This window comes from Homarus americanus, unplaced genomic scaffold (assembly GCF_018991925.1).
Source record: "Homarus americanus isolate GMGI-L3 unplaced genomic scaffold, GMGI_Hamer_2.0 scaffold2796, whole genome shotgun sequence".
Taxonomy (NCBI): Eukaryota; Metazoa; Arthropoda; class Malacostraca; order Decapoda; family Nephropidae; genus Homarus; species Homarus americanus.
Window position 1 is genome coordinate 14,083 of NW_024757344.1, and position 20,157 is coordinate 34,239.

The window sequence follows — 20,157 nt, forward strand, 5'->3', positions numbered from 1 at the left end:
ATGAACTGTACAGTATAACCCTGTACTGTACTACATGTCCTGTACAATATAACCCTGTACTGTACTACATGTATTGTACAGTATAACCCTGTACTGTACTACATGTACTGTACAGTATAACCCTGTACTGTACTACATGTACTGTACAATATAACCTTGTACTGTACTACATGTACTGTACAGTATAACCTTGTACTGTACTACATGTACTGTACAGTATAACCTTGTACTGTACTACATGTACTGTACAATATAACCTTGTACTGTACTACATGTACTGTACAGGAGTAACCCCTGTACTGGTACTACATGCTCGGTAATAGTATAACCCTGTACTGTACTACATGTACTGTACAATATAACCCTGTACTGTACTACATGTACTGTACAATATAACCCTGTACTGTACTACATGTACTGTACAGTATAACCTTGTACTGTACTACATGTACTGTACAATATAACCTTGTACTGTACTACATGTACTGTACAGTATAACCTTGTACTGTACTACATGTACTGTACAGTATAACCTTGTACTGTACTACATGTACTGTACAGTATAACCTTGTACTTCGTGTTTTCTTCTTTCTTTGTGGTTATCAGCATATACCTAGATCACGCGCACCTACAGTGATTTACTTGCATATATATATATATATATATATATATATATATATATATATATATATATATATATATATATATATATATATATATATATATATATATATATATATATATATATATATATGTATATATATATATATATACACATAATAGCCTTCTCAAGACATGCGTCTCGCGATTCGGCCACCGCTCACGCGTGCCTTTGCCAGAACCTAACATGTTCGGTTATTCATGTCGTGAACGCCATTACGAGAGTGTCTGCCTAGATTTGCCCCACGCCACCCAATTACCTCCTCCCGCCTCCTCCTCCGCTATAAGCGGCGCTGCAAGGTTAAGTGAAAGTGTGTCTTTGTTATGTTATCACTGATCATTATATGATCAGATCAGACCTGTGATTGGCGCATCCCTACCCTCCTATCAAGGTTAGCTGTACTGGCTTATTATGACGGTCCACCAGGGGAGGATAGGAGGAAGACGACGCTTGACCTAGCCGCTGCAGTTTTATCCTCATACACTGCGGTAAACCAAGATCCATTGTTCCGCAGGGGAGCCCTGACCACCACCCCCAGAGAAAACCTTCCTTACTCCGGACCCAGCGTGTGCACTAAACCAAAGAAGACACTTATCGCCTCTGGGTTACTACGAGGTGAAGTATAGCATCATCCAAGAGTTGGGAGAAAGGAACAAGGCAGGTTGATTTGGCACGCCAGCATGGCGTGAACGCATTCCACACGACTATAAAGAAGGATTCAGTTAAGATAAAGCGACATGAAGATCACAAAGTCTTACAGGTGCTTCAGACTGCTATTTTCACAAACCAGGTGCTTCTAAGACAGAAAAAATTACTTTGTGAGGTATTGCGCGGCCAGGCGCCGACGGAACATGTATGGGTCGGACATCAGCGCTTCTGTGAAGGATCATTACGACTGAACTGTACATGGCAGTGGCACGTAAAGATGGGAGCTTCAGAGCCCAAACCCTTTAATGCTCTCTGATGGTTACAGAGGTTAAGATCCGAACAAGATCACTCAATATAAACATTGGTGGTGAAGAAGTTAGTGCCGATCGCGGCTGCGGCCGAATTTCTCCGCTTTTTACGCGGAGATTGCGGAGATAGTGATAGCACAGTGACGCACCAGGGTGTTTAACATGGACGAATCTGGTCTTTTCTGGAAAAAACTACCTTCCAAGTCCTACGCAGGAAGAATGCCAGAGGATTCGGGGCCGAAAATGCAGATGAACGCGATCACCGCCCTGTTTACTACCACGCCTCCGTACCTGTAAGCCTGCCATCGGTGATCCACACAGCCCGCAGCGTCAAAGACGCCACAAGAGCATGGATACACTGCTTAAATGTCCACTGGCTGGCCGTTAACGGCGCATGGATGTTTTCGCACTGTCCCTCTCCCGGTTTGATGACTGTTTTGTTCTCGGCGTAAAGAAATTCCCAGAGCAAATAGAATGTCCCATTTAATATTTTGTTGCCGCTGGACAACGACCAGGACACTCGCCCTACTAAGTTAGATCGTCACCCCAACGTGTAAAAGTGGTCTTCTTCCTCCCAACACTACGCTTTAATCCAGCGCCTATGGACCAGGAGTTGATTTGCAATGTGAAAGCCAGACCAACAAAAAAATTCCAGCTCCTGAACGACTACACCAACACCAGGGAAGAGTTGCGTGACCTGAGTGACACCACCACCGATAGCAAGAGCGACGAAGATGAGGAACAACGGTTAGAACAGCAAAAAATACTCTTCAAACAATTCTGGAGAGTATTTAACATCAAGAAAGCTGTGGACATCTTGGTGGAGTCATGGAATCAGCTGTCTATTGCTACAATTCGTCACGCATGGAGACATGTGTTGCATGGAATACCAGGTGAGAGGAGGAGTCAATCTGTGACTGGTGAGGTTCAGACTGTTGCAGTAGCAGTGGACCTTGCCAGAGAAGCTGCGCAGACTGTTACAGTTCCAGGCTTCTCCGAGACCACCAACGACGACATCCTGGAGGTGATCAGAAATCCTGAAGTGACTGCCGACGAGATGTTGGAAGAAGAACACGTCAGTGAAGAGGAGGAAGAAGGTGCGGCAGTCTCCGAAGAACACAATTTAAGTCATAGTGATATTAAGGGTGCCATGGAGTGTGCAGAGAAGATGAAGTCCTTCCTTTCCCGCGACAATGACGATGACCGCTATGAAGTCTTCCATAACCGGCTGGTGCAGGCTATGGAGCCGTACATCAAGGTGTATCACGACAACATCAACGCCAGCCGTCAGCAAAGCATAACAGATTTCTTCACCCGCAACCCACCACAGCCAGCCCAAGCCAGTGATAGTGACAGTGAAGTTGACTTTGAGGGATTTGTCAGGGAAGCCCTGACAACTGTAAGTGACAGTGATGATGATTCACCTAGTAATGGTGATTCACCTGAGGGCCAGTAATCTGCCCTCTGCCTCGGAACCAGCCTCCATCCCCGTATGCCGACCCATCTCTTCTACTACCGTAAGTGTTCCACATAATTTTTAGTTTTCTAACCTTACCTTTATTTTTCCTATGTTAACCTTTATCTTTCCTAACCTAACCTCTTCTATATTACTTGTTTTTTCATACCATCATAAAGTTAAGATAAAATTTTTACTGCAACATAGTTATGTGTCGTCAAAAAGTGGAGTTTGGGGATCGGCCTGGACTCCATTTCAATTAATCCCATATGTTATGTTGTTCACTTTACGCGTTCCTCACTTTCCGCGGGACCCTCCGGGTTACATTAACCGCGTAATATGAGGACCAACTGTATTCCCCTTGATCATTTATCTTTAACAAAAATTCATATTTGTGTAATTTTTCTCAATACAGTACAAATAAACTTGATAAAACATTAAGACATTTAAATACAGTATACAGTTATCCTATACATAAGTTTATAGCTGAGCACTTGTGTTTACACCAGCCTCACCATGCAGCTTTTAGGTAACATTTATCCACTATTATTCCCTTCAACACATTAGTATTAAGCAAAAACATTAAAACTCTGTAAACATTAACATTTTTACCATCTGGCCTCAATACCAGCTGAGGTACAGTACAGTGGTCCCTCGGTTAACGAGCGCCTCGGTTAACTTGATTTCGGTTAACGAGTTACCTTCCATAAGATTCTTAACTTCGGTTGACGAGCAATCCCTCAATTAACGAGTTTTTTACAAGCCGACCTCAACATGTTTTCACTTGCATCTGGCGGTCCACCACCTGTAGTATTAGTCCGCCAATACAGTAATCGGTTTTAGGGCTTAAATTCCATGCTATTTTAGTAAATATCAAGAAGTTCATACTATTCAATAATTTTAAAAGTTTAATATTAATATTTTTTAGTCATTTTAACAATTATTGAACATAATTGAAGGTAAAGAAACTAGTTTCTGGCGCGCCATCCAGCCCGTTAACACACAAACAGGCGTTAGTCTCTCTCTGTTTTCAGTGGAGGTAACATATTGCTTGAGACTCTCTTCAACTAAATGCTTTTTTTTTGTGTTTCCAAGCAAATTATTGGTCATTTTGAAATTTATTTTACATATTGACAATATATAATGCAGTGCAGTGTTGATTTAAAGAAAATAATCTTGAATTACACCAAGAGAACTAAAATTTTATGGGTGAAATGGCGCCATGGGGTGACTTTTCTTCCACCCCAATGCCTTCTCTTCTCCCTTCTCCTCCATCCCCATTCTAATTCCCATCATCATCATCATCATCATCACCATCATCATCCAGGAGCCTTCTACATACACACCTCAAAGTAAGTGAACTTTTCTACCATTTTTGTTGAATTTAGGCAATTTTCTGTGAGCTGGAACCAATTACCCAAAAACCCATTGAAACAATGGTTTCGGTTAACGTGTTTTTCGGTTAACGAGCAACATGCTGGAACGGATTGTGCTCGTTAACCGAGGGACCACTGTATATCTAAATACGGTATAAATGTGTACGATAATTTGTAATCCAACTGTACCAAGACACATAAGCCTCCAAACTCACCACAGAACTGATGCATTTGCTCACTCTCTTTTATTAATTCAGAGTTAATTTTGTTGCCATATAATTACTGGAGAGTCTGCCTTCTGGTCCTAACTTTCCAAACATCAGGGTGTGGTAATTCAACATTCTACTGTATGTCGACCTGTTCATTAATGTGGCAGAGCCTTCACCGTGACCGGACCTCTCTCCAGACCCCTCACCGCCAAAGCAGCCAGCCTTGTTTGTACTGTTGCCAACCGGACCACAACTCGACTTCTCTGACTACCACTGGATGTCCCAGGAATCCTGTTTGGGGCAACGCCCTTTGTGGACCTTCGCCTTTGGAAAAACCCACGACCGTCACCGGACTACCTCACGAGCGTTCAGGATTGTCAACCCTAGTTAGCCCTTCCCACGGGCAGAGTGAGTGACCCACACTCCTGCTGGAGGGCAGCTATTGATGGGCAGTACTGACATAGTTTGAGGTCTTTCTCTCTTGCTGAAATCCTTCCTTACTTACCCTGGTCGAGGCATCTGCTTATATTAAAGTATTCGTGCTAAAGCCCCTCCAGTGGAGCACACCTCACAGTAGGTGGGATTGTGTGTGTCCGTTGGAGGTCGGGGAAACACAGGCCAATCAGGCAGTGGAAAAACAGTGATAGTGCAGTTACACCACTGTCCGGGGGTCGCCTATAGGCACACTAGGAAGGGTCTTGAATAACCTTCTTTATCACCCAGTGGAGGAGGCGGAGGGATAGAGCGGGGAGGAGTGGTGACGCTGGAGGCGGGAGCAGGGATGAGTGGAGATGCCAACCAGTACATTACGGGTGGACAGTATTAATTGTTTTTATAGCTCTTTTTGCATTTTAATATTAAATACTGTACATTACATTTCAACAAAACTACTATTTATTTCTGAGAATATGGAAATGTAATATTTTTGCTGAAATGACATACGTATTACAGTGGAAAGTGGGATAAAATTGTGACAAAAGCAATGACTTTCTCTTTCTTTCGTTCAAAAGATGTTACCGTAATCGCTTTTCGAATGGTTTTCAGTTGTGGGATTATGAGGCTAATGATAGGATAGAATATTATTGTAATACAGTACAACAGTTTTTTAACTGAAAACCATTCGAAAAGCAATTACGGTAAAATCTTTGAACAACGAAAGAAAGCGAAAGTTATTGTTTTCATCATGATTTTATCCCACTTTCCACTGTAATATGTACGTCATTTCAGCCAAAATATTACATTTCCATATTTATTTCTGAGAATATATTCATTCAGTCACAGTTAAGGTAAAATATACTTAGTTATGTAATATTTTAATGAAAATACAGTATCGTAGTTTTCTTTTGTTTCATATTTAATTAACAAAGATTGATGTTTCAAATGTAATGAACAAAAATTTATGTACAGTATCTAGAAATAAACTTTAAAAAATGAATACTTTATGTTTTACATCGTCCTGTGCATACCATACCATGCATTTGGCTACTTTGGGCTTGCTATGATGACGCAAGAGATCTGCCCTGGCAACTGTACCGACACTCACAGCTGGTGGTGCGTTGGTGCGTCGTTTCCATTGTTTACTGGTACTTACTGGTTATATCGCTTATGTTATTTGTATATTATTTGTAATTCGAAACCCATTCCCCAATTATGTAACTGTATATTTTCAGCCTTCTGGCTGCCAAGCTCTTTCAATAAACTGTTAATTATTATTATTATTATTATTATTATTATTATTATTAAATATTTTTCAACCTAACGAAACTATTACTCGTTTAGAGGTCGACCAACAATTCTTTGCCAAATAATTTGGTCTTAAAAACTCGAACTACACACAGGTATATACAATAAATAAGGACATGGGGTGCCAGGGTTTTTTTAGGGGGGGGGGGGCAGCAAAAGTACACGGAATTTTAACATTCACAGGTATCTCTGTTACCTAAACCCCACGTATGTTAAGGGCCAACTGTAATAAAAATAAAAATAATAATAATAATAATAATAATAATAATACAGTGGTCCCTCGGTTAACGAGATTTCGGTTAACAAGTTACCTTCCATAAGATTCTTAACTTCGGTTAACGAGCAATCCCTCGATTAACGAGTTTCTTACGAGCCGACCTCCACATGTTTTAGCTTGCATTTGGCGGTCCACCAGCTATAGTATTAGTCCGCCAATACAGTAATCGGTTCTAGGGCTTAAATTCCTTACCCTTTTAGTAAATATCAAGAAGTTTATACTATTCAATAATTTAAAAGTTTAATATTAAATTTTTTTAGTCATTTTAACAATTATTGAACATAATTGAAGGTAGGGTCACTAGTTTGTGGCATGCCATCCAGCCTGCCAACACAGCATACAGGCGTCAGTCTTTGTGTCTTTTCAGTGGAGGTAACATCTTGCTTGAGACTCTCTTCAACTAAACGCTTTTTTTCTGTGTTTACAAGCAAATTATTGGTCATTTTGAAATTTATTTCACATATTGACAATATGTAATGCAGCGTAGTGTTGATTTAAAGAAAATAATCTTGAATTACACCAAGAGAACTAAAACTTTATAGGTGAAATGGCGCCATGGGGTGACTTCTCTTCCACCCCAATGCCTTCTCTTCTCCCTTCTCCTCCACCCCCATTCTAATTCCCATCATCATCATCCAGGAGCCTTGTACATATACACCTCAAAGTAAGTGTACTTTTCTACCTTTTTTGTTGAATTTAGGCAATTTTCGGTGAGCTGGAACCAATTACCCCAAAACCCATTGAACAATGGTTTCGGTTAACGAGTTTTTCGGTTAACGAGCAACCTTCTAGAACGGATTGTGCTCGTTAACCGAGGGACCACTGTAATAACAATAAAATAATAATAATAATAACAACAATAAAGAAATACAAGAATGAAAAAAATTATCAAAAGTGAGAAACACGACCTAGACCTATGAGTTATTATTATTATTATTATTATTATTATTATTATTATTATTATTATTATTATTATTTAATTATTATTATTATTATTATTATTATTTTTATTGTTATTATTATTATTAATATTATTATTATTATTATTATTATTATTATTATTATTTTATTATTATTATTTTATTATTATTATTATTATTATTATTATTATTATTATTATTATTATTATTATTATTATTATTATTATTATTACATTTTTGTCCCCCAGGCCCTGATGTGGGTCAGTGACCTGTGCCCAGGTGGGCTAATCCCTGTTAAAAAATATATATATACAGTCAACCCTCACTTTACGCGGTTAATTCAACCCACAGGGTACCACGGAAAGTGAGAAACGCGTAAAGTGAACAACAGAACATATGGGATTAATTGAAATAGAGACCGGGCCGACCCCCAAACTCCACTTTTTGACGACACACAACTATGTTGTAGTAAAAATATTATCTTAACTTTATGATAGTATGCACACACAATTAATAATTAAGAGAAATATCAATAATATTAGGTTTTTTAACACTTACATTAGTAGAAAAGATGACTGGGCACACGGGGATGGGTGGTTGGTTCCGAGGCAGAGGGCAGATTATTGGCCCTCACCTGTATCACTTGTATCAATTGTATCACTATCCACCACAGAGGCTTGCAGGGCCTCTTTGTCAAACCCCTCAAAGTCCATATAAGTCCATTTCCTCACTATAATTATCACTATCACTGACTTGGGCCGGCTGTGGTGGGTGGCGGGTGAAGAACTCGGTAATGTTTTGATGACTGGGCGACCTTGTGCGCACCATGCTCGCGCCGCTTACACAACATGGCGGATGGCGGGAGAGGGCGGGAGAGATGGCGGGAGGTTTGGATGCAAAAATGGCACGGCTCGCCAGCCGCTCTCCGTTTAAAGGGGTACACGCACCGCGGAATGTGAGCATTCCTGTTTCGGCAGGGTACCGCGTAAACGTGGAAACGCGGAATATGGGACCGTGTAAAGCGAGGGTTGACTGTATATATATATATATGTTTTGCTCCACTAAAAAACTTTAGGTTTTCAGAGGTTTTTGGTTTTCAGAATTTCGGATAAGTGATTGTCAACCTGTATATGTTTTAAGTAACGTTATTTAATGTTAATAAATGGAACATCAAAGTAGCTAGCCACTAATGGCAAAGAAAAAAAAAGAGATGGATTGAGAACGCCAAAATATAAGTGCGCATTTAAGGATACCAAGTCATTTATTTTAAGAATACAGTGAGTTCTGCTATAACGCGTGTTTTGATAACGCGAATTTGCTCTAACGCGATTTATGAATAGAGGAACGATATTTGTATAACGCGAACGCTTGTTTGCTGTAACGCTATTTTTGCTTACTATTTCTCCAATTTTGTGGTATTAACTGTGAATATGGTAAAGAAGAATATCTCCAAGAAGCGTTCTGGTGATCGCATTCCCGGTGATGATCGTAAAAGAAAGGCTATAACCCTTGAAGAGAAGCTCGATATTATCTACCTCAAAATCACCCTTCTCCCCCATCAAGTTATATTCATATTTTTTCAAGGTAAAGTGTTAAATTTACTGTATTTCATTATTAGATATGAATGTAACATTTATTTAGACTGTGCTATCCTTTGTGTTAGGTTAACTACTAAATTTTTTTCGATTTCGAGTAGTAAACTGCACCTAACCCTATTTTCTCCATAAGCCCTGTTATTTCTATTACGTGAATTTCTATAACACGATGTTTTACAAGAACACAACTATCGCGTTATAGCAGAACTGACTGTATATTGCATTTACAAGCACAAATTCATATGTTTTCCCCTACAAAACCACTTTGAAATCACTTTCAATAATTGTATGATGAAACTTACTAAAAAAAAAATCCACAAAATATCTTTGTAAAATAGGGTGTGTCTTAAGTGGTGGTGCGTCTTATATGCCGGCAAATAACATACCTACTGGCCCCAGACTTAATAAAACTATTGAACTACAACTGCCCAACATACATAATAGGAGATTTAAACCCAAGACATCCAATACAGTGGTACCTCGGTTAACGAACGGTTCGATTAACGAAATTTCGGTTAACGAATTAGCTCCCATAAGGATCTTCAATTCAGTTAACGAACAAAACTTCGATTAACAAAATCCTTAAGAACATCACATTTTGTTGTGAGCATCAGCTGGTCAGCTGATGGGCTAGTCTGCCAATTCAGTAATCTGTTCTATGTTTACATTCGTTTCCAGTGGAGTAAATATCAAGAAAGTTGTGCTCTTTAATGTTTTTGCATTTTTTATATTAAAATTATTAGCCATTTAACATTTATCTAACATACAGGTAGTTCTGCTATAACGCGATAATTGTGTTCTTGTAAAATATCGTGTTATAGAAAATCGCGTAATAGAAATAACAGGGCTTATGGAGAAAATAGGGTTAGGTGCAGATTACTCGAAATCGAAAAAATGTAGTAGTTAGCCTAACACAAAGGATAGCACAGTCTAAATAAATGTTACATTCATATCTAATAATGAAATCATACAGTAAATGTAACACTTTACCTTGAAAAAATATGAATGTAACTTGATGGGGGAGAAGGGTGATTTTGAGGTTGATAAAATCGAGCTTCTCTTCAAGTGTTATATCCTTTCTTTTACGATCATCACTGGGAATTCTATCACCAGAACGCTTCTTGGAGATATTCTTCTTTACCATATTCACAGTTAATACCACAAAATTGGAGAAATAGTAAGCAAAAGTCGCGTTACAGCAAACAAGCGTTCGCGTTATACAAATATCGTTCCTAATTCATAAGTCGCGTTAGAGCAAATTCGCGTTATCAAAACACGCGTTATAGCAGAACTCACTGTATTGATAATATATGCAGTACAGGGAACTAGTTTTTTGTGCGCCCACAAGGCGTAAGTTGGGCTTTGTTTACAGTGGAGTGAACATCTATTTTGTTGGTGTCTTGAATATTTTTGCATTTCACATTGAAATTATTGGTCATTCTGAAATTTAGTTAACATATTGATAAAATATAGTGCAGTGCAGTGTTGATTTAAATAAAATAATCTTGAATTACACCAAGTGAACTGAAAATTTTATTGGTGAAATGCCGGCATCAAGCATGGGTCCCCTGAATGGTGATTTCTCCTCCATCCCCACTTCCTTCTTTTCTCCTCCACCCCCATTTCTAATTCCCATCATCATCATCAACCAGGAACCTTCTACATACACACCTCAAAGTAAGTGTACTTTACTGCATTTTTTTTTACTTTGTATGTACTTTTCGGTGAGCTGGAACCAATTACCCAATATCCCATTGAAACAATGGATTCGGTTAACAAAATTTTCGGTTAACGAACGACCTTCTGGAACGAATTGTGTTTGTTAACCGAGGGAACACTGTATTCAGCCACGGAAACAGGAACACGGTAGGCACTGCACTGCATACCATAATGAACACAGGGAAGTTGATCCACCTAGGACTACACTTCACCACATTCATTGGCATTAACAAAACAACAACCCCAGACAAAGCCTTCACCAATAACAAGGCCTTCCTGAATTACCATATATAACAATGACCACTAACTACCAGTGACCACATCCCAATAATAATAAAACTATCTACAAGCACAATCCAAGTTCCAACAACCCTGCATTTCCAAATGCAAAAAGCAAACTGGGAAGGTTACGGGAAGCAACTAGAACAAGTCAATATCCCAGATCTCCAAGGCAAAACACTAGAAGATATAGGCAACAAAACATATACCCTTATACTTAACATCAAAAAGGCAACAGAGAACAACATACCAATCACAACATATCGAACGCTACCACACATCAGGACAACTCATGAATTGTGAATGCTCCAAGTACAATACTGTATAATAACATAATGATGTACATCCAAAACTTTCCACCAACAACAGAGCTTATTAGAAACTTGAGACAAATACCTGTACAACAAAAGTTAAGATATGAAAGCCTGACAGTACACCAACAGATATGGAACGAACTAATAAACAATCTGGATACCACAAGAAATGACAAGAACTTCTGGCAGAGCGTAAACAAAATTCTAGGAAACGACAAACCCCAACAAAAGTACATAAAGGACCAAAACGGGAACAAACTCTTCGAAGAAAAAGAGATAGAATCCGCATACAGGAGAGAATGGAAAAGTATTTCAAATATCAGAAGAAGAAAATGAGCAATTTGATGAGGAACACGAGAATAAATAAGATAAATAAAATAACCCCATACCATGTGGTGGACAAAACCAGGCTCAACACAATTGAACCAATTACAGAAGGAGAACTGCTACACTACATCACACACACTAAAGAAAAAGCACCAGGATTCACAAAAATCACAAGACATATGATCCTATACCTATCCAACAACTGCACACAAGGCATCCTTGAAATATTAAACTCAGCTTTGGCAAGTGGATACTTCATTGACGCATTCAAAAACGCAAAAATCATATTCATACCGAAACCAGCCAAAGACCTCACTCAAGTAATTAACTACAGACCGATTTCTCTACTCGGAGTTATCGGAAAACTATTGGAAAAGTCAATTAACATGAGAATTAGAAAACACAGGAGCGAAAACAGACTACCAAACCCTAGACAACACGGATTTACTGAAAGAAAGGGAACACACACTGTACTGGCCATAATCACGTTAACGTTAGCCAACAAGAAAGAAACCAAGTCAACGTTGTATTAAGAGACGTTAAGAAAGCGTTTGATAAAGTATAGCACTGCTTCAATTAAATCTTCCAGATCCACTAGAAAAAAATCGTCTGTGACTTCTTAAACGAACGCACGGCACAAATACAAATGGTCATCTATATAGAACCACCCAGAGAACTGGAGTACCCCAAGGTAGTGACCCATGCTGTACAACATCTACACAGCAGACCTACCAGAACCACCTCCCTACAGTGAATACATAAGTTTTGCAGACGATATCACACAAATCATCACATACCCCGGCAAATCAACAGCAATAATGGCACAACATACTGCCAACGCAATAGAGAACATCAACCAGTACGAAAAAAGTGGAAGATACAAACGAACACCAACAAGTTCAAAATAATCCCAATCGCTAAAAGGAAAAAAAAGACCATTATAGTAGACAACAAAGTGATTCCATATACCATGGAAGGCACTGTCCTGGGGCTGAAGATAACAACAAAAGGCTACAAAACATTCATCGCCTAAAAACTTGCAAAAACCAGAAACATGTAAATTAAATTAAAACGCTTCAGAAACCTGTCGGCAAAAAACAAGTTAAAGTTATATAGAGCCTGTGTCCAATCCCGACTAGTATATCCACCAATTCCCCTACATGCAATAAAACAAACATAAAGAAACTGCAGACAATTAGCCATAAGGGATGTATATAACATCAGATATCCTGACATAGTCACCAACTGTCAACTACACCAACGAGCACAAATAGAACCCCTAAACGTTTACCTACACTAACGCTCAAAAAGAATTTGGACAAAGTTAGAAGACATAGAGGCAGGACCAATCACAGAATGGATGGAAGAGATAGAAGAAGGAAGAAGAGAACACTCGTGGTTCCCTCACAGTGAAAGAAGAGCCCTAGAACCCACACCAACTCCACTCTATTGAAAGATGCAACGTTACCCCAGTGACAACCTTGACAGCCCTACCACTTATAACATTAGATCATAAAAAGACAGGATGTTCTTAGCAGACACACAAGTACCTGCCCTAGACTCCTCACCATTGGCTAGGACACAAGACCTGAAAATGTAAGGCATAAAATTGCAACACTTGCTAAACATACAAACACCTGACATAGATATAACACCTAAGACAAAAATTAGCTGAAACACAAACATGAGAAAACAGAAGCACTTGGGTTGAGCCCCAAGACCTAGCATCCTACTACAGGTTGTACCTCTCTAGTCCGGCAACCTCGGGACCTGACCGGTGCCGGACCATGGAAATTTCCGGACCATGGAAATTCACCCTTTTCCTGGATAGATAGTGACTTGTGCTTATGCTTGGAAGCACTAGCACCACTTTCTCTGCTTCATGATCTCTTTGAAGGGTTAAATGTCATACAGTAGCTTCTCAAATTTCCCGAGTTTTTAATTCGACGTTTTTTATTTGAACACAAAAAAAAAAATTAAAATTTTGACGGCGGAAACTCGAATTTCGATGTGTTTGAACGGCCCACCAACGTTCAGACGACGTGCACAATCATGTAAACAGCGTCATTTCTCTTATGTACAAAAGATTCATTATTGTTTATTACTGAATGTCTTTTTGATTGAATTAATGTTTATGTGTGCAAAATGAGCAACACAATTCATTAATAATACGTAGAATATTAAAACACATGAGGAAATGAGACAGCATTGTTTTCGTTGATTACAAAACCAGTGACTGATTGGTTCTACATATAAAACTGAAGAAAATAAGACCCTGGTTGTAGCAGTAGTAAAATGAATATGGTTGTTTTAAGTAATGTTATTTAATGTTAATAAATGGAACAATAGAAGTAGCTAACGATAATGGTAAAGAAAAAAGAGAGATCGCGTATGTAAGTGCGCACACGTGAAAACATATCGTCATACTCTATATAAGAATATGAAAGCAACACTAATTTACCGTTCATATATATTTTAATTAATGTTTCTGAATTTTTTTTATTGAATTAATGTTTGTGTGTGCAAAATGAACAATACAATTCATTAATAATACGTGGAATATTAGAGGAGACGAGACGGCTGCCGGCATTGTTTTCGTTAATGCTTACAAAACCAGTGACTGATTGGTTCTACATATAAAACTGAAGAAAATAAGACCCTGATTGTAGCTGTAGTAAAATTACTGTAAAAAAATTAATATGCGTGTTTGAAGTAATGTTATTTAATGTAATAAATGGAACAATATAAGTAGCTAACCATTAATGGTAAAGAAAAAAAGTGAGACTGCGCGTATGTTAGTGCGCACATGTGAAAACATATCGTCATTACTCTACATAAGAATATGAAAGCAACACTTATTTACTGCTCATATATATTGAAGGGTTAAATGTTGTACTCTGTATAGACAAGCAGAGAGAGAAAGAGAGAGAGAGCAGCCGAACTGCTGGATGTAAACAAACCTTAATTTCCCGCGGCTTTGTTGTTGTTTATTTTTTACGGGGATTAGCCCACCTGGGCATAGGTCACTGACCCACATTGGGGCCTGAGGCAAAAATTTAATACTCCTGTAATAATAATAATAATAATAATAATAATAATAATAATAATAATAATAATAATAATGCAGATAAGTAAAAAAAAAAAAAAAAAAAAGCTGCCTTTCTACCTATTGAACAAACTAAAATCGTTCCAAACCACAGGAGTTTCCGGACCACAGAATGCCGGACTAGAGAAGGTACAACCTGTACTACTTTCCAATTTCCTCACCTTTCTTCTTGCACTATCCACCAACCCCAAATCCCTCCAAACTCCACCATAATTCTTCAAGTCCAGTTCCCGCACCACCAATCTACGCACCAGCATCAAGATCTCGTCACACTTTACTTCACCTATCGATTCGATTAATCTGGCACTGTCCTTTCAATTAGTGAAATGCCTTAAATCCATGTGAGTACAGACAGTCCCTGAGTTACCACCGTCCAACTTACAATCACCCACACTGAAGAATGGGATCCTAATACTGTACATTCATCGCAAAATTTTTTAAATAAAATCCCATTTTTTACATTACTTTCTATATTGTTTAACATCACTTTACTTACAGTGTTTACATTATTTGTTATGTATGAGATACTATCGTTGTTTTGTATGGGCAGAGTTGTGCTTTAACCTAACCTAAACTATGGAATTAACTGTTCTGACTTATGAACAAAGTGACTTATGATAAGGGTCCAGGAATGTATCCCTGTCATAAGTCAGTGACTGCCTGTATAATAAAATATTTTACAAAGAACTCAATATGCATTTCGTTATCTGAGGTGAAGAGATACAGTACTTACTTTGAGAGTAGATCAGCATGATAATAGTAGTCTGAGAGTTTGTCGAGGAAGGACCTTGGCTCAAGAATAAATGTTGGCAGCACCACTTTGGATAAATCCATCCCTGGTCGAACTTGTTTCAACAAAAACCATATCAGAGACTTGTTCTCTTCTTCTAATTCTTCTACTTGTTCTCCAGCCTAAAATTAATAATAATAATAATAATAATAATGTAATAATAAAGTGAATTTTCCACACTAGCAAGTATCACCTGCCCCCAAGTCTCTACTTTCACTTAATGTTATTTATACACTGTTAACAACTGTTGTGTCTCCAAACACAAGTCATCACCATCTTGTACTGTACCATCATTAACTTGCTCTACTACTACGTCCTTCACTTGTAGTCCTTCCTCCCTCATCAAACATGTTGGTGCTCTAAGCTGGTCCTGGAAGACTCATCAGACACAAACTCACCTTGGAGGTCACCACCAGAGGAAGGCATCCATACCTTAACCTGACCTAACTAACACCTGGAGGCCAAAGTTTTCACTCAGGGCTTATTGTATGAAGTAACCATTATTAATTTTGAGAGTTAAAAACAATTAATCTCCTGGTCATGGGACCCATATGTAAACAAGAAGCCTTCCAACCACTAAAGATAAAACAGACTGGACTCCTGTCTGTGAACCACTGCTATCCATGACACAGTGACATAACCACCACAGTGGCATATACCACCACTAAGAGTGTTTTGTCAACTAACTTGTTATGACTTATTAAGAACAATGATGAACAGCAGTGTGTGTCCAAGATCCCTGAGTACAGTATCACCTGGGGTAATGGTCCTTGGAACAACACCTAGTGCAACACCCACCATGTTGAGGAACAGTAGCTGGACAGCTGTGTGACTCAACCTGAACTGACTGTCATTTTTTATGTCATCTTATGCTGAAAACAAACGCAGATCAGTGTACCAACTTACACTCAGCAGTGAAAAATCACCAACCATTTTCAGGGTACTGAAACTTTATGACAAGGGTTATCTTTTGGGAGTCTGAGATGAAAGAGAACAATCATTAAATTTCTTTATACAGAATATTCAATTTCCAGATCCCAGTCATAAAAATTGAGGCCCAGGTGCTTGATAATTCAACCTCCTAGACTTGCTAACTGATTTGATCCTGATAAAAGGTGATAAAAGTTTCTCATACCTAAATCAGAATAATCACCAACCAGCTTGTTCCTACCACTGTGACCATCACTACCTCAGCCAGACCTGGAGGTAAACACTGACCTGACTGTGGGTAAGATGTGGCTCAGTGTTGAAGTTCTCTGTCATAGTTACTAAACAAGTGGAAAAATATTTACAGTTTTACCTTTACAGTAGTACTATGTTAGTTATTAAAACATAGAATAAAAGTTATTTGCTAGGGATAAATATATATATATATACTATAGTAATTACTTATTAGAAAGAAGTACAGAGAGCTCACCTCCCCCATCTCCCCTTCCTTAGTGGCTATATATGCAGATTCAATGGGAGTCTGGTCATCTTTTAGCTCTTCATCCTCTTCGTCCTCCCTCCTCTCGTCATCACCTTTGTGAGAGCCGTCCTCAGACTCCGACTCTGTCCCAGACATTGCCTCTGCTCCAGAAAAGTGACCAGATTCGCGATGGTATTCGTTCTCATCTGTATGGCTTGCATCGTCCAGGTCTGCGGGGTTCAGGAGAGGGAAGGGTAAGGTCTGCAGGTTAGGAGGGATGGTGGGAGAGGTTGGATCCGGTTGGGGCCAAACAACAGGCGGTCTGCAGCCTCTTACTGTTAGCTGCTAATTATGGGTCTGAAGCAGCTTTCTTGGCCACTAAGCAATAATAATTTTCAAGGCATTTAAATATGAGAAATACTTATTGAAAGAAAGCATTGATCAAATATAAATACTCCTTCAAGACATTCTACAGCTGTTTATTGATTTATTTTTCAAACTGACAACAACACATGAAAATAACAAGAGATAACTTCCATTGGGTGTGTAATGGCAGCCTCCTCAGTGTCAGCAACAGATAAAAATAATGTAAAACAAGACTCTCATAAGTCATACTTTAACTTTCTTCTTTTAATAATGATTATAATACTGTACCTTATCTACCTAAGGTTGAGTCTCAGTGTAATTATGAAGCCATTGTAGTTATTGAGTATTGACTTTGTTTTAGTGAAGCACTTATTTACCCTCTCAGTACAGGAGAAATTCAAAGTGTAACTTTATGAGAATCTGGCTCAGAATGAAAAGCTTCAGAGTGAAGTACTGTAGTAAGTACAGTATGAATCTTCATAATTCATTCTTTTTAATGCCACATTGTGAAAGGTTTAATATACTGTAGTATTATTAGTACTGTACACAGCCAATATTCATGCACATACTGTATACCCAACACACACAGGCTATATGACATTGTTGGTAATATAACTGGTTTATTAACTTCTAATAGTACAGTACAGTACAGTACATAACAGTACAGTATAGTACAGTACAGATACAGCACAGCACAGCACAGTACAGTACAGTACAGTATAGCAAAGTAGAGTGCAGTGCAGTGCAGTGCAGTGCAGTACAGTACAGTATAGCAAAGTAGAGTACAGTACAGCACAGTACAGTACAGTATAGCAAAGTAGAGTGCAGTGCAGTACACTACAGTACAGTACAGTATAGTACAGTACAGTACAGTACAGTATAGTACAGTACAGATACAGTACAGTACAGTACAGTATAGCAAAGTACAGTACAGTACAGTACAGCACAGCACAGCACAGCACAGTACAGCACAGTACAGTACAGTATAGCAAAGTAGAGTGCAGTACAGTACATTACAGTACAGTATAGTACAGTACAGATACAGTACAGTACAGTACAGTACAGTATAGCAAAGTAGAGTGCAGTACAATATAGTACAGTACAGTACAGTATAGCAAAGTAGAGTGCAGTACAGTATAGTATAGTACAGTACAGTACATTACAGTACAGTACAGTACAGTAAAGTACAGTATAGCAAAGTAGAGTGCAGTACAGTACAGTACAGTACAGTACAGTACAGTACAGTACAGTATAGCAAAGTAGAGTGCAGTGCAGTACAGTACAGTACAGTATAGCAGAGCAAAGTACAGTACATTATAGTACAGTACAGTACAGTACAGTATAGCAGAGCAAAGTACAGTACATTATAGCACAGTACAGTACAGTACAGTACAGTAAAGTACAGTATAGCAAAGTAGAGTGCAGTACAGTACAGTACAGTACAGTACAGTACAGTATAGCAAAGTAGAGTGCAGTGCAGTACAGTACAATACAGTACAGTACAGTACAGTATAGCAGAGCAAAGTACAGTACAGTATAGTACAGTACAGTACAGTACAGTACAGTACAGTAAAGTACAGTATAGCAAAGTAGAGTGCAGTACAGTACAGTACAGTACAGTACAGTACAGTACAGTACAGTATAGCAAAGCAGAGTGCAGTACAGTACAGTACAGTACAGTACAGTATAGCAGAGCAAAGTAGAGTAGAGTACAGTACAGTACAGTACAGTATAGCAAAGTAGAGTGCAGTACAGTACAGCACAGTACAGTAGAGCAAAGTACAGTACATTATAGCACAGTAGAGTGCAGGACAGCACAGTACAGAATGGTACTGTACAGTACAGCAGTACAGCACAGTAAAATACAGTACAGTAAAGCAGAGTACAATACAGCAAAGCATAGCTCAGTAGAGTACAGAAGAGTACAGTACAGTTCATTACAGTACAGCACAGTGCAGTGCAGTACAGCACAGTGTGGTACAGTACAGTATAGTACAGCATAGCACAATACAGTATAGTACAGCATAATACTGTACAGCACAGTACAGTACTGAACAGCACAGTACAGTGCAGAACAGCACAGCACAGTGAAGTGCAGTGCAGTACAGCACAGTGTGGTACAGTACAGTACAGTATAGCACAATAAAGTATATTACAGTATAATACTGTACAGCACAGTACAGTACAGCACAGTACAGCACAACACAGTAAAGTACAGCACAGCACAGTAAAGTACAGCACAGTATAGTACAGCACAGCACAGAACAGTACAGTATAGTATTGTACAGCACAGTACAATTCAGTAAAGTGCAGTACAGTACAATATAGTACAGCACAGTAGAGTACAGCAGTACAGTACAGCACAGTACAGCACAGTACATTAGAGTACAACACAGTGCAGTACAGCTCAGTACAGTACAGTAGAGTACAGTACAGCACTACAGTACAGTACAGCAGTACAGCACAGCACAGTACAGTACAGCACAGTGCAGTACAGTACAGCACAGCACAATGCAGTACAGTACAGTACAGCACAGCACAGCACAGCTCAGCACAGTACAGCCCAGTACAGCACAGTACAGTTCAGTACAGTACAGTACTGTACAGAATATCACAGCACAGTACAGTGCAGTAGAGTAAAGAGCAGTGCAGCAC

General features: G+C 38.8%; 1 protein-coding gene across 3 annotated transcripts in view; it reads right to left on the reverse strand.

Moving 5' to 3' along the window:
- LOC121857438 (oxysterol-binding protein-related protein 8-like) overlaps positions 1-20,157 on the reverse strand; it is a gene marked incomplete at its 3' end in the record, with an annotated part of 136,064 nt that overhangs the window by 13,130 nt on the left and 102,777 nt on the right. For all 3 annotated transcript variants that reach the window (XM_042353488.1, XM_042353489.1, XM_042353487.1), the window contains 2 exon segments: positions 15,672-15,850; positions 17,146-17,366. In XM_042353488.1, coding sequence (XP_042209422.1) covers positions 15,672-15,850; positions 17,146-17,366 — 400 coding nt within the window.